Source organism: Nilaparvata lugens, chromosome 4 (genome assembly GCF_014356525.2).
Source record: "Nilaparvata lugens isolate BPH chromosome 4, ASM1435652v1, whole genome shotgun sequence".
NCBI classification, from domain to species: Eukaryota; Metazoa; Arthropoda; class Insecta; order Hemiptera; family Delphacidae; genus Nilaparvata; species Nilaparvata lugens.
The window spans coordinates 77,961,578-77,981,264 of NC_052507.1; the positions used below are offsets into that span (position 1 = coordinate 77,961,578).

Genomic DNA, 19,687 nt, shown 5'->3' on the forward strand with positions numbered 1-19,687 from the left:
TTTATTTGGTTAGAAAATTATTGAATATATTCAAGACAGGGGATTTACTGACGCCTGTGATCAAAATAGCGAGGAGACTAGTTGTCGCGGAGACAGGTTGACGGCGACCCATGTGGAGTATTGATGATAGTAATCACATTTTCGTATAATTTGTAAGGGATTTGACAGAATCTAGTTCTAGACATTTAAAAGTTATTTGAAAGAATCACGTTTTAAACATTCAAGAATATAATTATATGAATCTGTTAATATCTGAAGTCCGATATCTGAAGTCTTATTGATGGTCATGATACTCTCCCATATCATCTGAAGGTTAGTACGGTACAGTACAGCATTGAACCGAGATAAAAAGAGAACACAGAGGATCAGTGATCACTTGACTGAGCCAGAACGGATTATCCAATCACACTTTAGTTTTTTTTTAATTTTTTAATCGGACGAAGCACGGAGCACAGCGCATTACCACTCAACTTCTATGGATAGGAAGCCGATAACGAACCTCCAAAACAGGTACACAAAGAGGAAACGGGAAATTGGGGGCCACAAATAGGAGTCGACAACGAAAAAGAAGAAGAAAAAACAAGTAGGAGAAGAGGAGGAAGAAGAAGGAGGAGAAGAAGATGAAGGCGTGAGAGAAGGAGAAGAAGAAGAAGAGGAAGGAGCAGGAGATAAGGAGAAGAAGAAGAAGAAGGAGGAGGAGAAGAAGAATAAGAAGATGATGATGATGATGATGAAGAAGAAGTCAGGAGAAGAAAAAGGAAAAAGAAGTAGAAGAAGAAGAAGAAGGATGAGGAGGAGAAGAGGAGGAGGAGGAGACGAAGTCGAGGAAGACGCAAGGCGGACAGCCGGACAAAGACAATTATTGCTCCAATTAAATTGATCTTTCCATTCTTCCCACGGTTCCTATACAAGTATTTTTATTCGAGTTTTTACAAGTGTTGGTCAGGTAACCAACTAAAACTGATTATGAGCAGACAGTATTGAGTTTAATATAAATATATCCTATACTCTCTGATAATGAGTAGGACAGGAACCGGTTGGAGTATGTCTAATATTAAATCTATCAAAACATTTGAAATAGCTTCATAAACAGTGAAAAAACTGTGTTTGGTTGATATTCTTTGTTCAAAAATGCGTTCATAACTGTGAATGGTGAATAATTTCAACTGTAACAGTGAAAAACTGTGATTGGTTGAAATTCTTTGTTCAAAAATGCGTTTAAGACTGTGAATGGTAAAGAATTTCAATAGTACCAGTGAAAAACTGTGTGATTGGTTGATATTCTTTGTTCAAAACTACGTTCATAACTGTGAATGGTAAAGAATTTCAACAGTACCAGTGAAAAGCTGTGTGATTGATTGATATTCTTTGTTCAAAACTACGTTCATAACTGTGAATGGTGAATAATTTCGATGTTGCAGCATATTATAATTATTCAAGTTTCATTAACACCTTGAGAATCCTTCGAAAATTGAGAAAATAAATATAATATTTATTTGCAACATCGAAATTATTTACCATTCAAAATTTTAAACGCATTTTTGAAAGAATAATTTCAACCAATCACAGTTTTTAACTGTTACAGTTGAAATTGTAACAGTATTTGAACTACAGTGTGGTAATACAGTAGTTTACCACACTGTAGTTGAAATACTGTAACAGTAAAAAACTGTGATTGGTTGAAATTCTTTGTTCAAAAATGCGTTTAAAACAGTGAATGATACAGAATTTTAATGTTGCAGCATATTATAATCATTTAAGTTTCATCAACACCTTGAGAATCCTTCGAAAATTGAGGAAATAAAATAATATAATATTCCGAAATACAGCAGTTTACCACACTGTAGTTCAAATACTGTTACAATTTCAACTGTAACAGTAAAAAACTGTGATTGGTTGAAATTCTTTTTTCAAAAATGCGTTTAAAACTGTGAGTGGTAAAGAATTTCAATGTTACAGCATAATATAATCATTCAAGTTTCATCTACACCTTGAGAATCCCTCAAAAATTGAGGAAATAAAATAATATTTCTGAATACAGTAGTTTTCTACACTGTAGTTGAAATACTGTTACAATTTCAACTGTAACAGTAAAAAACTGTGATTGGTTGAAATTATTCGTTCAAAAATGCGTTTAAAACTGTGAGTGGTAAAGAATTTTAATGTTGCAGCATATTATAATCATTCAAGTTTCATCTACACCTTGAGAATCCTTCGAAAATTGAGGAAATAAATATAATATTTCGAAATACAGTAGTTTACCACACTGTAGTTGAAATACTGTTACAATTTCAACTGTAACAGTAAGAAACTGTGATTGGTTGAAATTCTTTGTTCAAAAATGCGTTCATAACTGTGAATGGTGAATAATTTCAACTGTAACAGTGAAAAACTGTGATTGGTTGAAATTCTTTGTTCAAAAATGCGTTTAAAACTGTGAGTGGTGAAGAATTTTTATGTTGCAGCATATTAAAATCATTCAAGTTTCATCAACACCTTGAGTATCCTTGAATACAGTAGTTTACCACACTGTAGTTGAAATACTGTTACAATTTCAACTGTAACAGTAAAAAACTGCGATTGGTTGAAATTATTTGTTCAAAAATGCGTTTAAAACCGTGAGTGGTAAAGAATTTTAATGTTGCAGCATATTATAATTATTCAAGTTTCATCAACACCTTGAGAATCCATCAAAAATTGAGGATCAATATTTTGAAACTGTGCAACACTGTAATTCAAGTACTGTTACAGCAAAACATCTTCATCCAAGTTACAAGTTCGACATTACTTGTAAATCAACAAATATAGAGGATCAAATACTTCAGTTATTCAAATCAAAAATTACAATCAAGAATTTATAAATACAACACTGTAGTTGTTCAGATGAGGACAAGGAAATCAATTCAACAACGGTATATTGGAACAACAGAAATCACAATTTCAGAATGAACTGATATTGATTAGATAGAAGCTTCAAGTGTACGATCTAGCTGATCTGCCGTACTGATAATTGGGATTCCCCGAACTTTCACAATACAGTACAAGATATTACTTGTTCAAGTATTGTTTATCAGTGAAGAAGAGAAGATTATAAGTAAATTGATGAGAATGTAGGTTGTATGATTCCTGAAATATTGTTAGTTACTTGTCAAGAATGTCGGTGGTATAATTCATGGAATTATGTGCTATTTTCGATCAAGATCATGAATAGATAAAAGAAGGGAATGAATTTTCCTTGTTATCGAGTTTATGGATATTATGTAATAATCTTCTTCAACGTCACTGCAATGAAATCTGTAAAATGAACATTGATGAAAAACATAGAATTATAGTACCTTTTTGTGTAGTTGAGAAGTTGATATTGTGGTAATTATTCATACTGAATGAAAAAGACTAAGAAATTGTCAAAAAACCACTGATTAATTGATAATTAGAAAGACCGGTTTCGGTTGTTATTACACCATTGTCAATCTCTGATAAACTAAAACTAACCGAAACCGGTCTTTCTAATTATCAATAAATCAGTGGTTTTTTGACAATTTCTTAGTCTTTTTCATTCAATTATAGTACCCTTTTTTGAAATTAATAAAATAATAAATTAAAAATACAAATAAGTAGCCATGAAGTCATATATTTAACAAGTACTTCTCATTTAATATGGATATCTACCAAACAATATAGAAAGCTCAAACTCATTCATCATTATACTTCTTTTGATTCAACTTTCTTCTTTCCATTCTTCTTCTAGTGTTGAAGTTGAAACTTCCCTACTGTTCTTTTCTAACAGATTAGGACTCGAGGAAAAAGAAATTCTTTGAATGAAACTGTGATGGTCACTTTGTCATCTATGCGAAACATGTTAAGGATTCCTTTCCCAAGTGAAAGGTTGCTATTCCACACAAAGAGCCACACAATTTTCATTGATTTCCAAGACAGGCCAAACTGTTCACCAATTTCCAAAACAATCCAGCAATTCGAAACGTGTCTGTCGATTTGTTCATCTGCAGATTCGATATGCAGGCTTCAAATTTGGGAAGGGAGGGTCACAATAGGTGAGTTGGTGAGAGCCACAAGGGTGAGAGAGAGATAGATTTTATTTTTCAATTGCTGTTGTAGAGAGAGAGAGACAGGTAGAGAGGGAGGACCACAATGGATGAGAGAAAGTTTTTGTACAGAAGGTATCGTGACGTTTATGTAGGAGAATGCATCTACCGCGCCCTTCAATTCTGACAAGAAGAGAGAAGAAAAACCTTACATCTGACAAGAGTGAAAGAAAAAGAACCCTCCACTTCCGATCATAAACAATTCACTTCCTCGGCATTAGGATGTGTACATCCAGTGGTGGCCTGGGCTCTTCCCAGGATGGGAATTTCTCCATTCAGAATAACGACAGATGGTAATGCACACTGTTGCGCCCTAGCCCTACCCTTCACATCTGCACTTCTTCCACTTCACAAGCCAAAATGCTATAACTCCCCTCTCAAAGTCTTTCCTTGCCAAACATAGAATGGAGATGACTTTTTTCAAGTCGAGAATAATTCAGTGCCCTAATAATCTGAAAGTAAGTGAACGTCTAAGAAATGAGGACTGTTTATAGAACATGTCAAGTTCCAACCATTGTTCCCAGCAATATAATTCATAATAATTAATTTATCAAATAGATAGAATAATTGAAATTTCTCTGTGCTTTGATTACGAAGTGATACTGATGATTCTATAGTGGGGTCCACGTTATAATGGCTGTGGAGAAAGATAGGAGAACAACGTTGCCGATCCTCTGTCTCGTCAATGCCTTCTATTGACAGTAGCTGACACAGGTTTATTGATGTAATATTAACTGTTCATTTTCGTTTAAAATAATCAATTATATTTTATTAAGCAAGACATTATATTTTTCAATAATTTCATAATTAAGATGAAATATTTTGTTACATTGTTATAAAACGATCTGACAACAGATCAAAGCGAGAGATAGCGCTATCCGCTTTGTTGAATGAAAGACAAGGATAGCAATATCATTGCTAATCAAACACTGCCATTATAATATGGACATCACTATAGCATTTATTTTTATTTCGATTTTACTAATAATCTTTCAAAAATATTGTTTACAAATTTACTGATTTCCGTAATTTGTAACCAAAGAAAACTTCATCTTTAGTTCAAAAAAACAAGGATAACAGATTCTATTGAATCCATTCTAACCCACCATATTTTGAAAACTCGACTTTGATACACTGATACAAATACATACAAATACATATACGACTTAGATACATGTCGACTTTAATACATAAATACGACTTAGATTGTATTCAACAATTAGTTCAATACTTTATGATTTAAACTTTGTAATAATCATTAAGGATAAATACATTTGAATACAAGAATCTTGAGTTTGGAAAACAAATAAATAGCACTTCAGATAATATTTTTGAGAGATATAGTGATATTTATCCATACTAAAACACTAGACTATTGTATATTGAAAAGTTATAAAGTTATTTAGTAAAAAGTTACAAACATGTTTCAATACCTAAGATGACATTTTCAAGTAGTTTATATTAAAAAAATTCTAACTCACCGTTAAAAAATACGACTTTGATACAAAGAGTATATCACATAGCTAGCAACAACAGGATTATCAGAAGAATACCTTTGAAAAAATACAATATTCTTCGAACAAGATGGGTAATAATAAAATATCGCTGGGAATTATGAGTTTTTTCCAAATTCCAAGCACTGAATTAATAGCCGAGTAGGAGAATGCTTGTTTCCAACCGTAAAAAAGTAATGACCAGTCCTTGAAGTAATGGCATCCGGAAAGGTCATTCATGAAATGTAATTTGTTACGCAATTGAAGTTTTCAGGTTGGGAAAAACAGTTATTAGTAACAATCTGTTGCGATATACCGGCGTTCAGTCTATTGTATGCTCATTTCCTGAATCAAACCAATAATGGTCGACTGGAATAGGGAGTACGTGAGCTGTGCAATCATGATGGAAGAGTTCTTGTTGGGTAATCACCCTGCTTTCAATTCAAAGCAATAGAGAGGCTGGTTGGTTCACGGAGGTGCACTTCAGACCAATCATAGAGGGATATACAAAGACGCGCTCCCAAACTTTATGAAATAACCTCCACACAAAATAAGGAATTTTCATTATCAAGTCCACGATAAACCGTCTGTCTTCACACAAGTATATTATTATGTAAGAAAGATTTGACAATATTATTTGAGAGAATGTATATAATTGACCGAGCGAAGTGAGTTTAAATCTTTAAAAGTTTAAATGTTTAAATGTTTAAATGATTAAATGTTTAAATGTTTAAATGTTTGAATGTTTAAATGTTAAATGTTTAAATGTTTAAATGTTTAAATGTTTAAATGTTTAAATGTTTAAATGTTTAATGTTTAAATGTTAAATGTTTAAATGTTTAAATGTTTAAATGTTTAAATGTTTAAATGTTTAAATGTTTAAATGTTTAAATGTTTAAATGTTTAAATGTTAAATGTTTAAATGTTTAAATGTTTAAATGTTTAAATGTTTAAATGTTTAAATGTTTAAAGTTTAAATGTTTAAATGTTAAATGTTTAAATGTTTAAATGTTTAAATGTTAAATGTTAAATGTTTAAATGTTTAATGTTTAAATGTTTAAATGTTTAAATGTTTAAATGTTTAAATGATTAAATGGTTAAATGTTCAAATGTTTAAATGTTTGAATGTTTAAATGTAAATGTTTAAATGTTTTTATGTTGTAGACTTTCTTGCTCATTGTCACTACTTCAGTTCCATGCTACTCCATTTTCTAACCTCATTTGTTAAAAATATAATTGACCGAGCGAAGAAAGGTCCAAGATTCAAGTCGACGGTTTGGCATTTCTCTTAATGTTTAAATGTTTGAATGTTTAAATGTTTATATGTTGCGTATTTACGGCGAAACGCGGTAATAGATTATCATGAAATTTGACAGGTATGTTCATTTTTTTAATTGCGCGTCGACGTATATACAAGGTTTTTGGAAATTTTGCATTTCAAGGATAATAATATAAAAGGAAAGAGGAGCCTCCTTCATACGCCAATATTAGAGTAAAAATCAGACTATAGAATTATTATTCATCATAAATCAGCTGACAAGTGATTACACAGATGTGTGGAGAAGACAGTCTATTGCTGTATTTCCATGAGGTCTATAGTTTCAATCAGGTACTTGTGGATGAGAATACTGCGTGAGGTCTACTGTTTACAAAATTACTAGTAGATAGAATAAGAAGATATTCCATGGTATATTTTTATCAAAATTAGGGAGAGAACAGTTTTGGGTTTATCCTGTTGATTCTCTCCCAATCATTAATTCGATATTGTGATTGTGGAATGTAAAAAATGAATAAATAAAAAATATAGTGGGAGTGATTAGTGGAGGAAAGACTATCGTGCCTCTCTGTCTTCGAGTGAGAGCCGTGTTAGAAGTAATATCTCTCGGACTATAGTAGTTATTTTAACGTGGACCTCACTATAGCAATCTGTGATGTTTAGACTACAAATGCGGGATTGTTTAATGAATGAACAACGGTCCAACGAATCGTAGTACAAACAACTTAGATCGTCGAAGGCGTTCACGATTTAGAAAGTGTCCGAGGTCGAGAGATCCGTCAGGTTTGGAGAGAAAGAGTGAGAGAAGTAGAGGGTCTAATTACGAGAGAGAGAGTGAGAGAAGTGGAAGGTCCAAGACAAATCCGCGAGCGGAGCGTCCTCTTTAGCGCAGATTGAGGCTGTGGGAATATCGTCTGATTACTCAACACCCAACGGTTCGAATACTTCTTGGTTGCGTCGTGCAGTCAGTCGAACGGTAGCTTCTTTCAGCTGTGGGAACCGCTACAGGCGATCCACTCCTCTCCTTTACGATCGCATCTACTCTCCTTTACCATCCCAATCAACACGAGCACTCGACAAGTCGCACAGTTTACAACTTGGCAATCAATCAAACGGGATAACTGTGATTTCTCTGATCAGGCATACGTGAAACTTCATTACACAATTCAAAATGTTTAGCTTATTATATATTTTTGGACGAAAATTGAACTTGAATGTTTTACAGTATAAACATAAACTATTTTTAGAACATTTTATTAATTTATCAAGCTTTGGGAATGGAATAGATTTGGGCCAAGCCTGTTGTTCCTTCCTAATCATATTTATATGATTTGTGATTCTGTCCACGAATAAATAAATAAATAATAACAGCCCAAATATAGCTATATATACTATTCTATAGTATATAGCTATATCTATATATATAAAAGCGAAATGACACTCACTCACTCACTGACTGACTGACTCACTCACTCACTCACTCACTCGCAGAACTAAAAATCTACCGGACCAAGAACGTTCAAATTTGGTAGGTATGTTCAGTTGGCCCTTTAGAGGCGCACTAAGAAATCTTTTGGCAATATACTAACTCTAAGGGTGGTTTTTAAGGGTTTAAAGTTCATCTTTTAGCATGTATATTCTTCTTATTCTCTTAATTATAATTGAAAAATGTCCATACCATATGTTAATATAGAACTATAATCTAGAGAGAGTACCTCTTCGAAACAGTTGTTAACTGGTAACTAAATTAATAATTTTGTCAGGTTGGCATTAAGTTGAGTTGACTTTGTTAGGTTGGCACCAAGTTGAAGATTGAAATGCATTTATCGAGGAAAAATTGATTGGGCACTGCTACTTCTATCAGAGCTATTCCTGGGAATATTATATTACAAGCCGTCAGGCTCGCTTCGCTCGCCATATCCGTTTAGTCTGGACCCCCGACTGGATCGTCCTAACATATGATAAAAATGCTCAAATGAAATATGCAGGCGAGCGAAGCGAGCCTGCTGATCTCATCCTTGGACGATCCAGTCAGAGGTCCAGGGGGCGGAGCCCCCTGGCTGGACGGATATGGCGAGCGAAGCGAGCCTGACGGCTAGTACACTATATAGTATTCTTGATAACAGCCCACATCAATATTTAATAGCCTTTAAATTAAGTAGTCTTGTTAACGCTCAATCAATCAGATGAGAAAGTTGTCAATGATTAGAATCGTAAATATCTTCATCAAATTATGTGATCAGTTTCACTTAATTAGAATCAAGTGGGCTATTAGAGGAACCGGTATGAATGAAAAATTTGCTGTGTTCATTTAGAACATGTTTCAAGTAATCATGAAGTAGATCAGTTGATGGTGGGAATGGGAACGTTTCTGTTTTTAAAATATGTTGCTTGATTGAATAAGAAAAAATATCTTCCCATGGTTTAAACCAATACAATTGAGAGAAGATAGCATCTTTATTGAAATTCATTTATAGCCTACAATAAATACATTATCAAAATGATAGGGAGAGGAAAAATGAGGTAACCTTGTGCTATTCCTCTCCCAAATTTAGATAACACATATTTATCTCGGGCCACTCCCGTGTTTCGGATGGACACGTTAAGCCGTCGGTCCCGGCTGCCTAAAAATCAGTCGTTAGGTCATGTCAGAGGCCCTGAAATTGATCAGTTGCGACCTGAAAACTCTGACACCAGACCTGAGCCAGCCAGGTCACTCGATATTATTATAGTCCAAAATAGGTAAAGTCTTGTAGTTAAAGGATCTCAAGGTATATTTGAGGACATGGATTTTAAACTGGATTAAATTCATAATTATTATTATCAGATCATCTGTTAACGACCTTAAAAAGGGAAATATATTGTAGATTTGTCAATCAGTCTAAACGCTTCAGTCTAAATTTGCTTAAGTCTTAATTGCTCGCAATGAGACGTAAATTCCGCAGTTGAATTTGCGGAGACACTCAACTCATTTTTTATTTTTGTTTTAAAATAATTCTTACCGTTCATTTCCTTGAGATTTCAAGGTCTCATTCGTTATAATGAGATTCATTTCGAGTTTAAGCCTTGACTGTGCAAACGGCCCTAAATAATGAATTTTCATAGTTGAGATCAAGGTTCCAAGATGATACAAGGATACAAAGATTGTTTATAATAATCAATTCTGACTTCATTATAGAGGATAGCTGATACCAGAATATCTTATGTAATATTAACTGTTCATTCTAGTTTAATATGAAGGCAGTGAGGTAAGTACTGTATTATTATTTATCATAATTGGGATTAAATATTTTGTTGATTGATTATGTATCTACATTGCTAGAAAGCGATCTAGTAAGGTTGTGGAGCCAGAAAAGGATAGCGTTAATGACGGCAGCAAAGAAAGATAGGGGAACTGCATTGCCGATTCAAGGCCTTGCCACTGCCTTCTATTGAAAATAGCTGATACCGGAATATATTTTTTGTCATATTCATTCAATTTCAGCTGTTTTACATCCATGAAATCAAGCCGGTAAACAGCTGATTGTAGAACAAATAAACATATGATTCTCATTACAGCATACTATACTGTAATAAAATCATATGTTTTCTTTACAGTCGAGTATGTTTCCTAGTTCAGAATTTGGAACAGCAAAACTGCCGCCTTTTAGCGCTCCAGGTGGATGTTTTGTCAACTACAATCAAGAAATTCCTGATTCGAAACTTGTAAACTAGGTTATGTTTATAGAATGCATGTAGTAATGTCAGCACAAGCAGTTAATGTTTTCTGTTTCTCAATTATTCTTTTCTGGATTATTATGACAAAAAATAGTGTAAATTACTCGGACGTGAATGTCTTTTGCAGTGCTCGAATGAATTCTAGTCTCGGCTAACGCCTCGATTAGAAACATCATTCTCGCCTGCAAAACGGCCCTTCCCGTCCTTGTGACTTAAGATACTAATGTGATGTTAACTGTTATTCTTGTTTTAAAATAAACAATTGTAATCTATTCGTCAAGGAAATATATTTTTAATGATTCAATACTTATTTTTATAATTGGGATTAAATATTTTGTTGATTGATTATCTATCTACATTGCTAGAGAGCGTTCTGACACGTTGTGGAGCTAGAAAAGGATAGCGATATCTGCTTTGTCGAATGATAGACAAGGATAGCAATACCAATGTTGCACAAATACTGCCATTATAACGTGGACTTCACTATGGAAGGGACAGTCCTTGCCCCCTCGTCTCTATTCGAGTCCCCGGGCGGCAACAAATTATATTCTGCAGTGGTAGACGACGCACCGAGCGTGCCACGCACCGATATTGATTCAGTAAGCAACGCATCACCTCTTCCGGGTCTAGAATGAGGTCCACGTTGTAATGGCAGTACTTGAGTGTTGCTATCCTTGTCTATCATTCGATGAAGCAGATGGCGGTATCCTTTTCTACCTCCACAACCTTACTAGATCGTTTTCAAACAATGTAGATACATTATTAATTGACAAAATATTTGACCGAGCGAAGTGAGGTCTAAGATTCAAGTCGACGGTTTGGCATTTCTCTTAATGTTTATATGTTTTTATGTTGCGCATTTACGGCGAAACGCAGTAATAGATTTTCATGTAATTTGACAGGTACGTTCCTTTTTTAATTGCGCGTCGACGTATATACAAGGTTTTTGGAAATTTTGCATTTCAAGGATAATATAAAAGGAAAAAGGAGCCTCCTTCATACGCCAATATTAGACTAAAAATCAGACTATACAATTATTCATCATAAATCAGCTGACAAGTGATTACACAGATGTGTGGAGAAGCCAGTCTATTGCTGTATTTCCATAAGGTCTATAGTTTCAATCAGGTACTTGTGGATGAGAATACTGCGTGAGGTCTACTGTTCACAGAACTACTAGTAACGTGGACCTCACTATAGCTGCACACACATCGATTGTTCGTACGATATTTTGCCGTAGTTATAAATTCTATTGGATTGAACAGATGATTTCAAACAGACGATGTTTGTCAAGCTCCGTTTAATCTAATAGAATTCATAAGGACGGCAAAATATCGTACTAACAAAAATCGATGAGTGTGTGTGCGGGCCTTTACTGTGCCATAAGGGTCATTGACAATACTTTGGACCAAAAGTTGAAAATCCTTAAAACAAATTTCAAAAACTCACCTGCAACCCTAAGGAGATGGCCTCTTCTACGATACATCTCTTCAAACCCGATTCAAACCTATTCACATGTTCTAAAATAAACTCGAAAAAACACAACTTCTTGTCAAAAATAAAATTTCACTACTTGAGATCAAGTTAGCACAGAAAACAGGCGAGCTTCACATAGTCCGTTGACAGACATCCGACAGCGGCAGGAGGAAGGCAAGCTCTGAGTTTCAGTAAAATAAACGATAAACGATGAGATAATTTAGTGTTATCTCAACGGACAAGATACAGCAGTCAAACCTCAGGTCGCCAACTATACAGCGATAATTAACGTTGGTTGTTTCTGTTTTGGAAAGAGCTCGCTACATAAACAAACTGGTTGGAAAAGAACACAACAACCAAATAATCATTAGAGGACTACCACCTACCCTACAGACAATTTTCCTACCCTAACACAACAATTTCGATAATAAGTTTCTTCAAAGAATATTTAGATTTGATACGGCTGTAATACATTATGTTCGCCTATCCACTATAAAAACGCAAAAGTGAAATTCAAACTGAAGCCAATACATTCGTGCTCTAAAGTGAAATACCTTTACTAAAGCGAGGTACACGTTATAATGGCAGTATTTGATTAACATTGGTGTTTATTTATTTATTTATTCGTGGACAGAATCACAAATCATATAAATATGATTAGGAAGGAACAACAGGCTTGGCCCAAATCTATTCCATTCCCAAATTTTGATAAATTAATAGAATGTCCAAAAAATAGGTTATGTTTCTACTGTGAAACGTTCAAGTTCAATTTTCGTCCGAAAATATATATAAGCTAAACATTTTGAATTTAGAGAAATTAAAACATCAAACTATATTTAAATATAACACTTAATATTATCACTTCATATTGAATTAATCAAGTTATTTTATAAAATTTTGAACCCAAAAATACACACAACCTCTCTCACTAAGCACAGCTGTTATCCTTGTGTTGTTATCCTTGTCTATCATCCTTGTATCATCTTCGTATTATCCTTGTATTATCTTTCTATAGTGAGGTCCACGTTATAATGGCAGTATTTGATTAACATTGGTGTTGCTATCCTTGTCTATCATCCTTGTATTATCTTCGTATCATCTTCCTATAGGATAATCGTATAAGCTTTCTATACGTGAGGTCCACTTTATAATGGAAGTATTTGATCAACATTGGTGTTGTTATCCTTGTCTATCATTCGACAAAACAGATAGCGCTATCCTTTTCTAGCTCCACAACGTGCCAGATCGTTTTCTATCAATGTAGATAAATAATCAACAAAATATTTAATCCCAATTATAAAAATCATGTTTTTGGACTCAGGGGACCTTGAAACGTATAGAAAACTTGAAATTAGGGTACCTTAATTTTTTTGGAGAGCAATACTTTCCTTACCTATGGTAATAGGGTAAGGAAAGTAAAAATAGTTATTGAATCATTGAAAATATATTTCCTTGTCGAATTAATTATTTTAAAACAAGAATATTAACAGTTAACATCATATAAGGTATTCCGGTATCAGCTATTCTCAATAGAAGGCAGTGGCAAGGCAGAAAATCGGCAATGCTGTTCTCCTATCTTTCTTCACTGCTATCCTTTGTAATGGCAGTGGAGAAGGATAGGAGAACAACGTTGCCGATTCTCTGTTTTGCTACAGGCTTTTATCGAGGATTGTTAATACCGATGTAATATCAACTGTTTATTCTTGTTTAAAATAATAGATTACATTTTATTTGTCAAGAAACTATATTTTTCAATGATCAAATAATACATTTTCATAATTGTGATTGAATATTTCGTTTATTAATTAGCCTATATTTCTATATTGTTGAAAACGATCTGGTAACGTTTCAGAGCTAGAAAAGGATGTAATATTGACTGTTCACCTTGTTTAAAATAATCAATTTATTATATTTTACTATTTATCGAGGAACTATATTTTCAATGATTAAATGCATTTCCATGATTGAGATAAAATGGGTATTCTGTTAATTAATTATTTCTGCATTGTTGAAAACCGATCTGACAACGTTGCTCAGCTAGAGAAGTATAGTGCTATTTGCTTTGTCTAATGATAAACAATGACAGCAACACCAATGTTGATCGAATACTGCCATTATAACGTGGACCTCACTATAGAACAAGAGCAACCACAACATGATACAGTATCAACACAATATGATACAGTATCATCTCAACTTGATAAACAACACTATGATTTGATATATTCGCTATCTGCTTTGTCAAATGATAGACAAGGATTGCAACACCAATGTTAATCAAATACTGCCGTTATAACGTGGACCTCACTATAGGAAGATGATACATGGACGATACAAAGATGATATAATGATGATACAAGGATGATAGACAAGGATAGCAACACCAATGTCAATCGAATACTGCCATTATAACGTGGACCTCACTGTATATATGAATCTTCATCCACTACCCAATAACCAAGCTAGCTGCTTCAACCCCTCTGTAACAAATACAAGGCCATGGGGACAAGAAAATGACGGTTAGAAAAAAAACGATACATGGGGGATGGACAGCTAACAATAGAGGTATAACGAATGTAAAAGACAGAGAACGACTGGGAGATAAAGACCGTCAACACTAGAAAGAAAGGGTTAGTCCGTTTTGATTTCATGGTGATAATGCGTTTGAAGAGTGTAGTAGCTTCTCAAATCTATACTACTTGTGTTCAAGAGTAGGTTTTCAAATCTACATTTTTCAAAATTACATTTTGTGTAATCTACATAAATGTAGATTCTCAAATCTACACTCAAATACAGTTTTTTCAATCTACATTTGTGTAGAACACACACACACCATGTAATTCAATACGATTACTACTGCATTATGTGGTAATAATATTATTTGTGTTATGCGGAAACTGATTTGTGAGCATCAACATATTGCATAGTCATAACAAGCCATACCATTGAATCAAGACCTCCTAAATACTAAATATTTAGGAGGTCCTGATTGAATCCAATTTTCATGAAAAACATCATTAGCAACCTCCTGTCATTGTCACCAACAAACCCATCTTATTTAGAATCATTTTCCGTCTCACCATCGTCTGTGAGACGATTCATTGTCTAAATTGCCTACTGCATATTCCATTTTTCCGTCAGTTGACCGATTTCTTATAATTAATTATTAGAAAAGTTGTAATATATGTTAATATTGTAAATATGGAGACGACATGAAGGTACCTCCTTGATAAGTCCGGTGTTTCTAGCACTTTCAATGGAGAAAATAATAGATGACATGGCTAAATCTTCACAATATACTGTTCTTATTGTACTGGCCCTTCTCATTAGATTGAAAGTTGTATTCTTGAGCGAGGTCTACTGTTCGCAGAACAGTATTATGTTATAATATCATAAACACATAATTTGAAAGAAGTTTCAAAAATTACTAATTTCTAGTTGTGTTTCAAATACTAAAGTTCAATCAATTGCGAATGTATAAGAAAGAAAGTTCATGAATGAGTTTGAAAATCCAAGAAGTAGAGTTTTCCTGCAGTAGAATACAATAACTTAGTCAGAAAGAAGTGAATACACTTTTAGCCTTGAGAGAATTACTGTTAAGAATAAAATCCAAATCAAATGTAGCATCATAATAGTATTTGCTCAGCTGTAGAAGTACATATTGAAATTGGTGACGTGAAGATGAATCATACAAGTGGCAGGCAATGTAGAGAGAGAGAGAATGAGAGAGAGAGAGAGAGAGAGAGAGAGAGAGAGAGAGTGAGTGAGAGGTTGAAGTAATGATAATGAAATAGCTGACAGATCTTGAGCAATCATAACCATTCAATATTGTCTTTCATCTTTATTTGATTTGATTTAAAAATTTTAAAGTATCTTATAAGCTAGATAAAATAAATGTGTAGTTTCTGAGAAAGCATTGGACTATTTACCGCTTGAACACAAGGAAAATTCAATTATGTTATTCAAATGCGTATATTACTACAAGTTAAAGTAACACTACAAGAGATAAGAGAAACAATTTCTTTGCAAATGATGCTTGAAATATTTAATTTTTTAAAATAAAATTCGCCAGTTTTCATCTAACATAAATCCAGAGTACAATAGAAACCCTTCTTTCTATTTCTAATCCTCGTTTATCCAACCGTTATATCAATAGACCAATCATTAAAACACGTTGACAGCGTAAACAACGTCATTAACCAAGATTGATATAATCAGTGTTAACTGTACAGCGATGTCAACAATCTCTGACAATTTAATCCGATAATTTAATGAATTCCATTATTCCACCTCAGAAACTAAAATACTATGTGCCGGTTGTACAAAAGCCGGTTGAGTTTTTATCGGCTTTTGTGCAACAGGGCCTATGATATTAAAATGGTAACAACATGGATTCGTAGTTTGATATGCCATATGCTAACGTAAAGGTGATATGGTACCGTACATATGTACCGTAAATATGGTAACGTACAGATATACGCGCCGCGAACATGAGCAATTCATTTTTAATCAGCTGACTATATCTGTATTTTTACAGAAACGGTAAGATACAGATATAAAAAGCTTGGCATCAGCTGATTAAAAGTGAATTGCTCATGTTCGCGGCGCGTAAATCTGTACGCACCTTATTAAAAACACGTTAACATCAACAATAACACTATTCAAAAGAGATACAGACTTCCAATATATATTATATATATATATAGCATTGATTTATATATATATATATATATATAATTGATTTTTGTATTGGCAACACTCTATCATCAGCAAAAACTCTAATATTCGAAAGAGCTATCTGAGATCATCCATTTACCCAGACTGACAAAATAAGGATTTTTTCAAACTTAATGTTTGCTCTTGAACTATGAAGTCCTGACATATTTCAGGGGGAACATATTATGTGAACAGACAATATTGAGTCAAGGAAAATCCACTTATGGAAATCGAATGAGAATTTTCCATTCAACTAGTTTGGATAGCAAGGGTTTTCCACTGAGCTGAGTTCATTGAACTCGACTTTTCCAGTTATCGAATTTTTAAACTTTATCATGTTTATAGAAATCGAATGAGAATTCGATAGTTTGAAAAACAAGGTGTTTCCACTAAGCTGGGTTCAATTAATGATCTCGAGTTTTCCAGTTATCGAGGTTCTCAGATTATCGAGGTTCATTGATCTCGAGTTTCATGGGTTATTGATTAGTCAACAAAAATTATGAGAGCTTAGTATTCCATGGAAATTCCATCTTCCACTTACCAAGTCCCATACGACGCTTAAAATTTCTGAAGAACTTTAATCTTGTTACAAATTGGAATTGAAATTTGTTCATTGAGATAGATTTTTCAGAGTAAAGATGGGATATTATCATAGACAAACGATAACATAAGTAGATATCCCATGGTATAGGGCGTTTATGTCCCAACTTTTACTGTTATCCCAAGCCGATAGTTCACGTAGTTCTTTCCCATGCAGCTGTGTGACGCTGGTAGTCTCTCATATTGTGCCGTTCATACACACTTACCCAGCCAAAACAGTAAAAATCTTCAATAATCGATAGTAATCGGCTTGAGATAACAGTAAAAGTTGCGACATAAATTCCCTATAACATGGGATATCTACATACGCTATTGTTTCTCTATTATATTATATAGAATATAAAAACAAACTTGATGAGAGCTTAGTATCCCATGTAAAATCCACTAACCAAGTCCCATAAGACGCTTGATTTTTTGAAGAAAATTTTTCATTTTGGTGCGAATTGGGGCAAGAATTTCCTCGACTTTTGAAGATGATGAAGACGATTGCTGGCCACTGGACCTCCAAGCTGTAGTAGAGAAACCCATCAACAACACTTAACACTCGCACTAAATCCCATTCCAATGCACTTTACCACGCACGACAGACGACAACGACAATCCAACGACAGACTTACGACTAACGACCGAACTGCACGACGGACATCGTCCAACTGACGAACCAGCAAGCTGAAGCCAGCTCAAGCAACCTCCCAACAGCTGTCTCCTGCGAGCCGAAAATTCCCTCCGACCTCTGAAACTTCCCTAAATTCCCTGCCAGCTTACTATCGAACCGCCCCTCCCACAAAATCAAGGAACACCTGGGCTGGGGACCTCGTTTTGTGAATGAATAATACCAGACAATAGCTATACAGATTATTATAGCTCTATAGACATACAGCTATTTATAGTGAGGCCCACGTTATAATGGCAGTGTTTGATTAGCAATGGTATTGCTATCCTTGTCTATCATTCAACAAAGCAGATAGCTCTATCTCTTTCTCGCTTTGCTCTGTTGCCAGATCGTCTTTAAACCCTACAGAGGCACACACTCACTTTATGCTAACACAGTAGACACACTGGGGTGTTGAACACCCCAATTTAATGTTGCATGTTTCTTTGAAAAATAAGAAGAAGAAAAGTACTTAGCCCATACTTCATCATTTCTTAATCATTTTCGTTCCAAGTGCATACAGAAATCGAAAGTAAAGCACTGCTTATCAATATTTATACTAATTTTAGAAGTACCAATGTTCCGCCTAAGTGTTGGAGCTCCTAATCTGGTTTCAAGGAATGGCTTGATCATTGCCAATGACAACTTCATCAAAAACTCACGTCTCTTCATTTTATTGTTTTGAACCTCAAGTTGTAGAGTAGAGAATCATAGCATTTATTCCAATCTGATCCATCATACCATACCACATGCGTAGAGGTCAATACAAGCGATTCTTTGTAAAAAAGTATTTGATAAAAGTCCTACGTGAAAGACACTCTGGGGTGTTAGACACCCCAAACGAAGAACAAGATGAGCTGGTAACCTTGTAGAATGCTATTACTGACTGGAAGTGGTGGAGAGCAGTTGACAATGCTTCAAACCTAATTTAGACTGGGCAAAATTTCTCATTTGCTTGATATTGTCAACTGCAGAACAGAAAAAAAATCCCTGGGGTGTGAAACACCCCAGTGTGTCTTTTTAGGGTTAACAATGTCGAATTAATAATTAATTAACAATATATTGAATCTCAATTAAGAAAATTCATTATGAATTGTTGAAAAATATAATTTCTTGTATGATAAAATTTAATTGATTATTTTAAATGAGAATGAACAGTTAAAATTACATCGAAAAGCCTGTATCAGCTACTATCTATAGAAGGCTCGGCTAGGGTCGGCAACGTTGTTCTTGTATCTTTCTTCACTGCCATTATAACGTGGACCTCACTATAGATTGCTAAAGCATGATATACTGATGGCTAAAGCTTTATAGATTGTTAGCTATATTTATAGTATGATAATAGTCCCATTCATGTAGACAGTGAGAAACCGCAACCTTTGTGAGACAATGAGTTTGATTTATGCACATTCTTTCAAAACAGAACCCAAGGGATGAGGGTAGCTATCAATCACTGTCTATTCAGGGTGAAATTGAAATTCTGCTCACACCTTTTTCATGATACGAACTTTTTACATGGATGAACGAACCCCTCGATAAAGAAATCTTGAATTAAACAATTGTGCAAGCATCAAGAAGCTCTGATGAAGCGAATAAAGTACTGAGATAAAAATCAAATTTGTTTGTTGTATGGTAGTAATGGTGAGGAACTTGG

The 19,687-nt window shown here is 34.2% G+C and overlaps 1 protein-coding gene across 4 annotated transcripts in view; it reads right to left on the bottom strand.

The window, feature by feature from the left end:
- LOC111048224 (protein neuralized) overlaps positions 1-19,687 on the bottom strand; it is a 293,596-nt gene that overhangs the window by 38,656 nt on the left and 235,253 nt on the right. The window contains exon 1 of one of the 4 annotated variants that reach the window (XM_039426554.1): positions 17,323-17,335. The exons of 2 other annotated variants lie outside the window; for them this stretch is intronic. In XM_039426554.1, the coding sequence (XP_039282488.1) occupies positions 17,323-17,332 (10 nt within the window). In that variant the 5' untranslated portion in view covers positions 17,333-17,335. Of the gene's footprint in view, positions 1-12,038; positions 12,239-17,322; positions 17,336-19,687 lie in introns of those variants that run through there. One more of the 4 variants, XM_022334095.2, reaches the window with a different exon arrangement.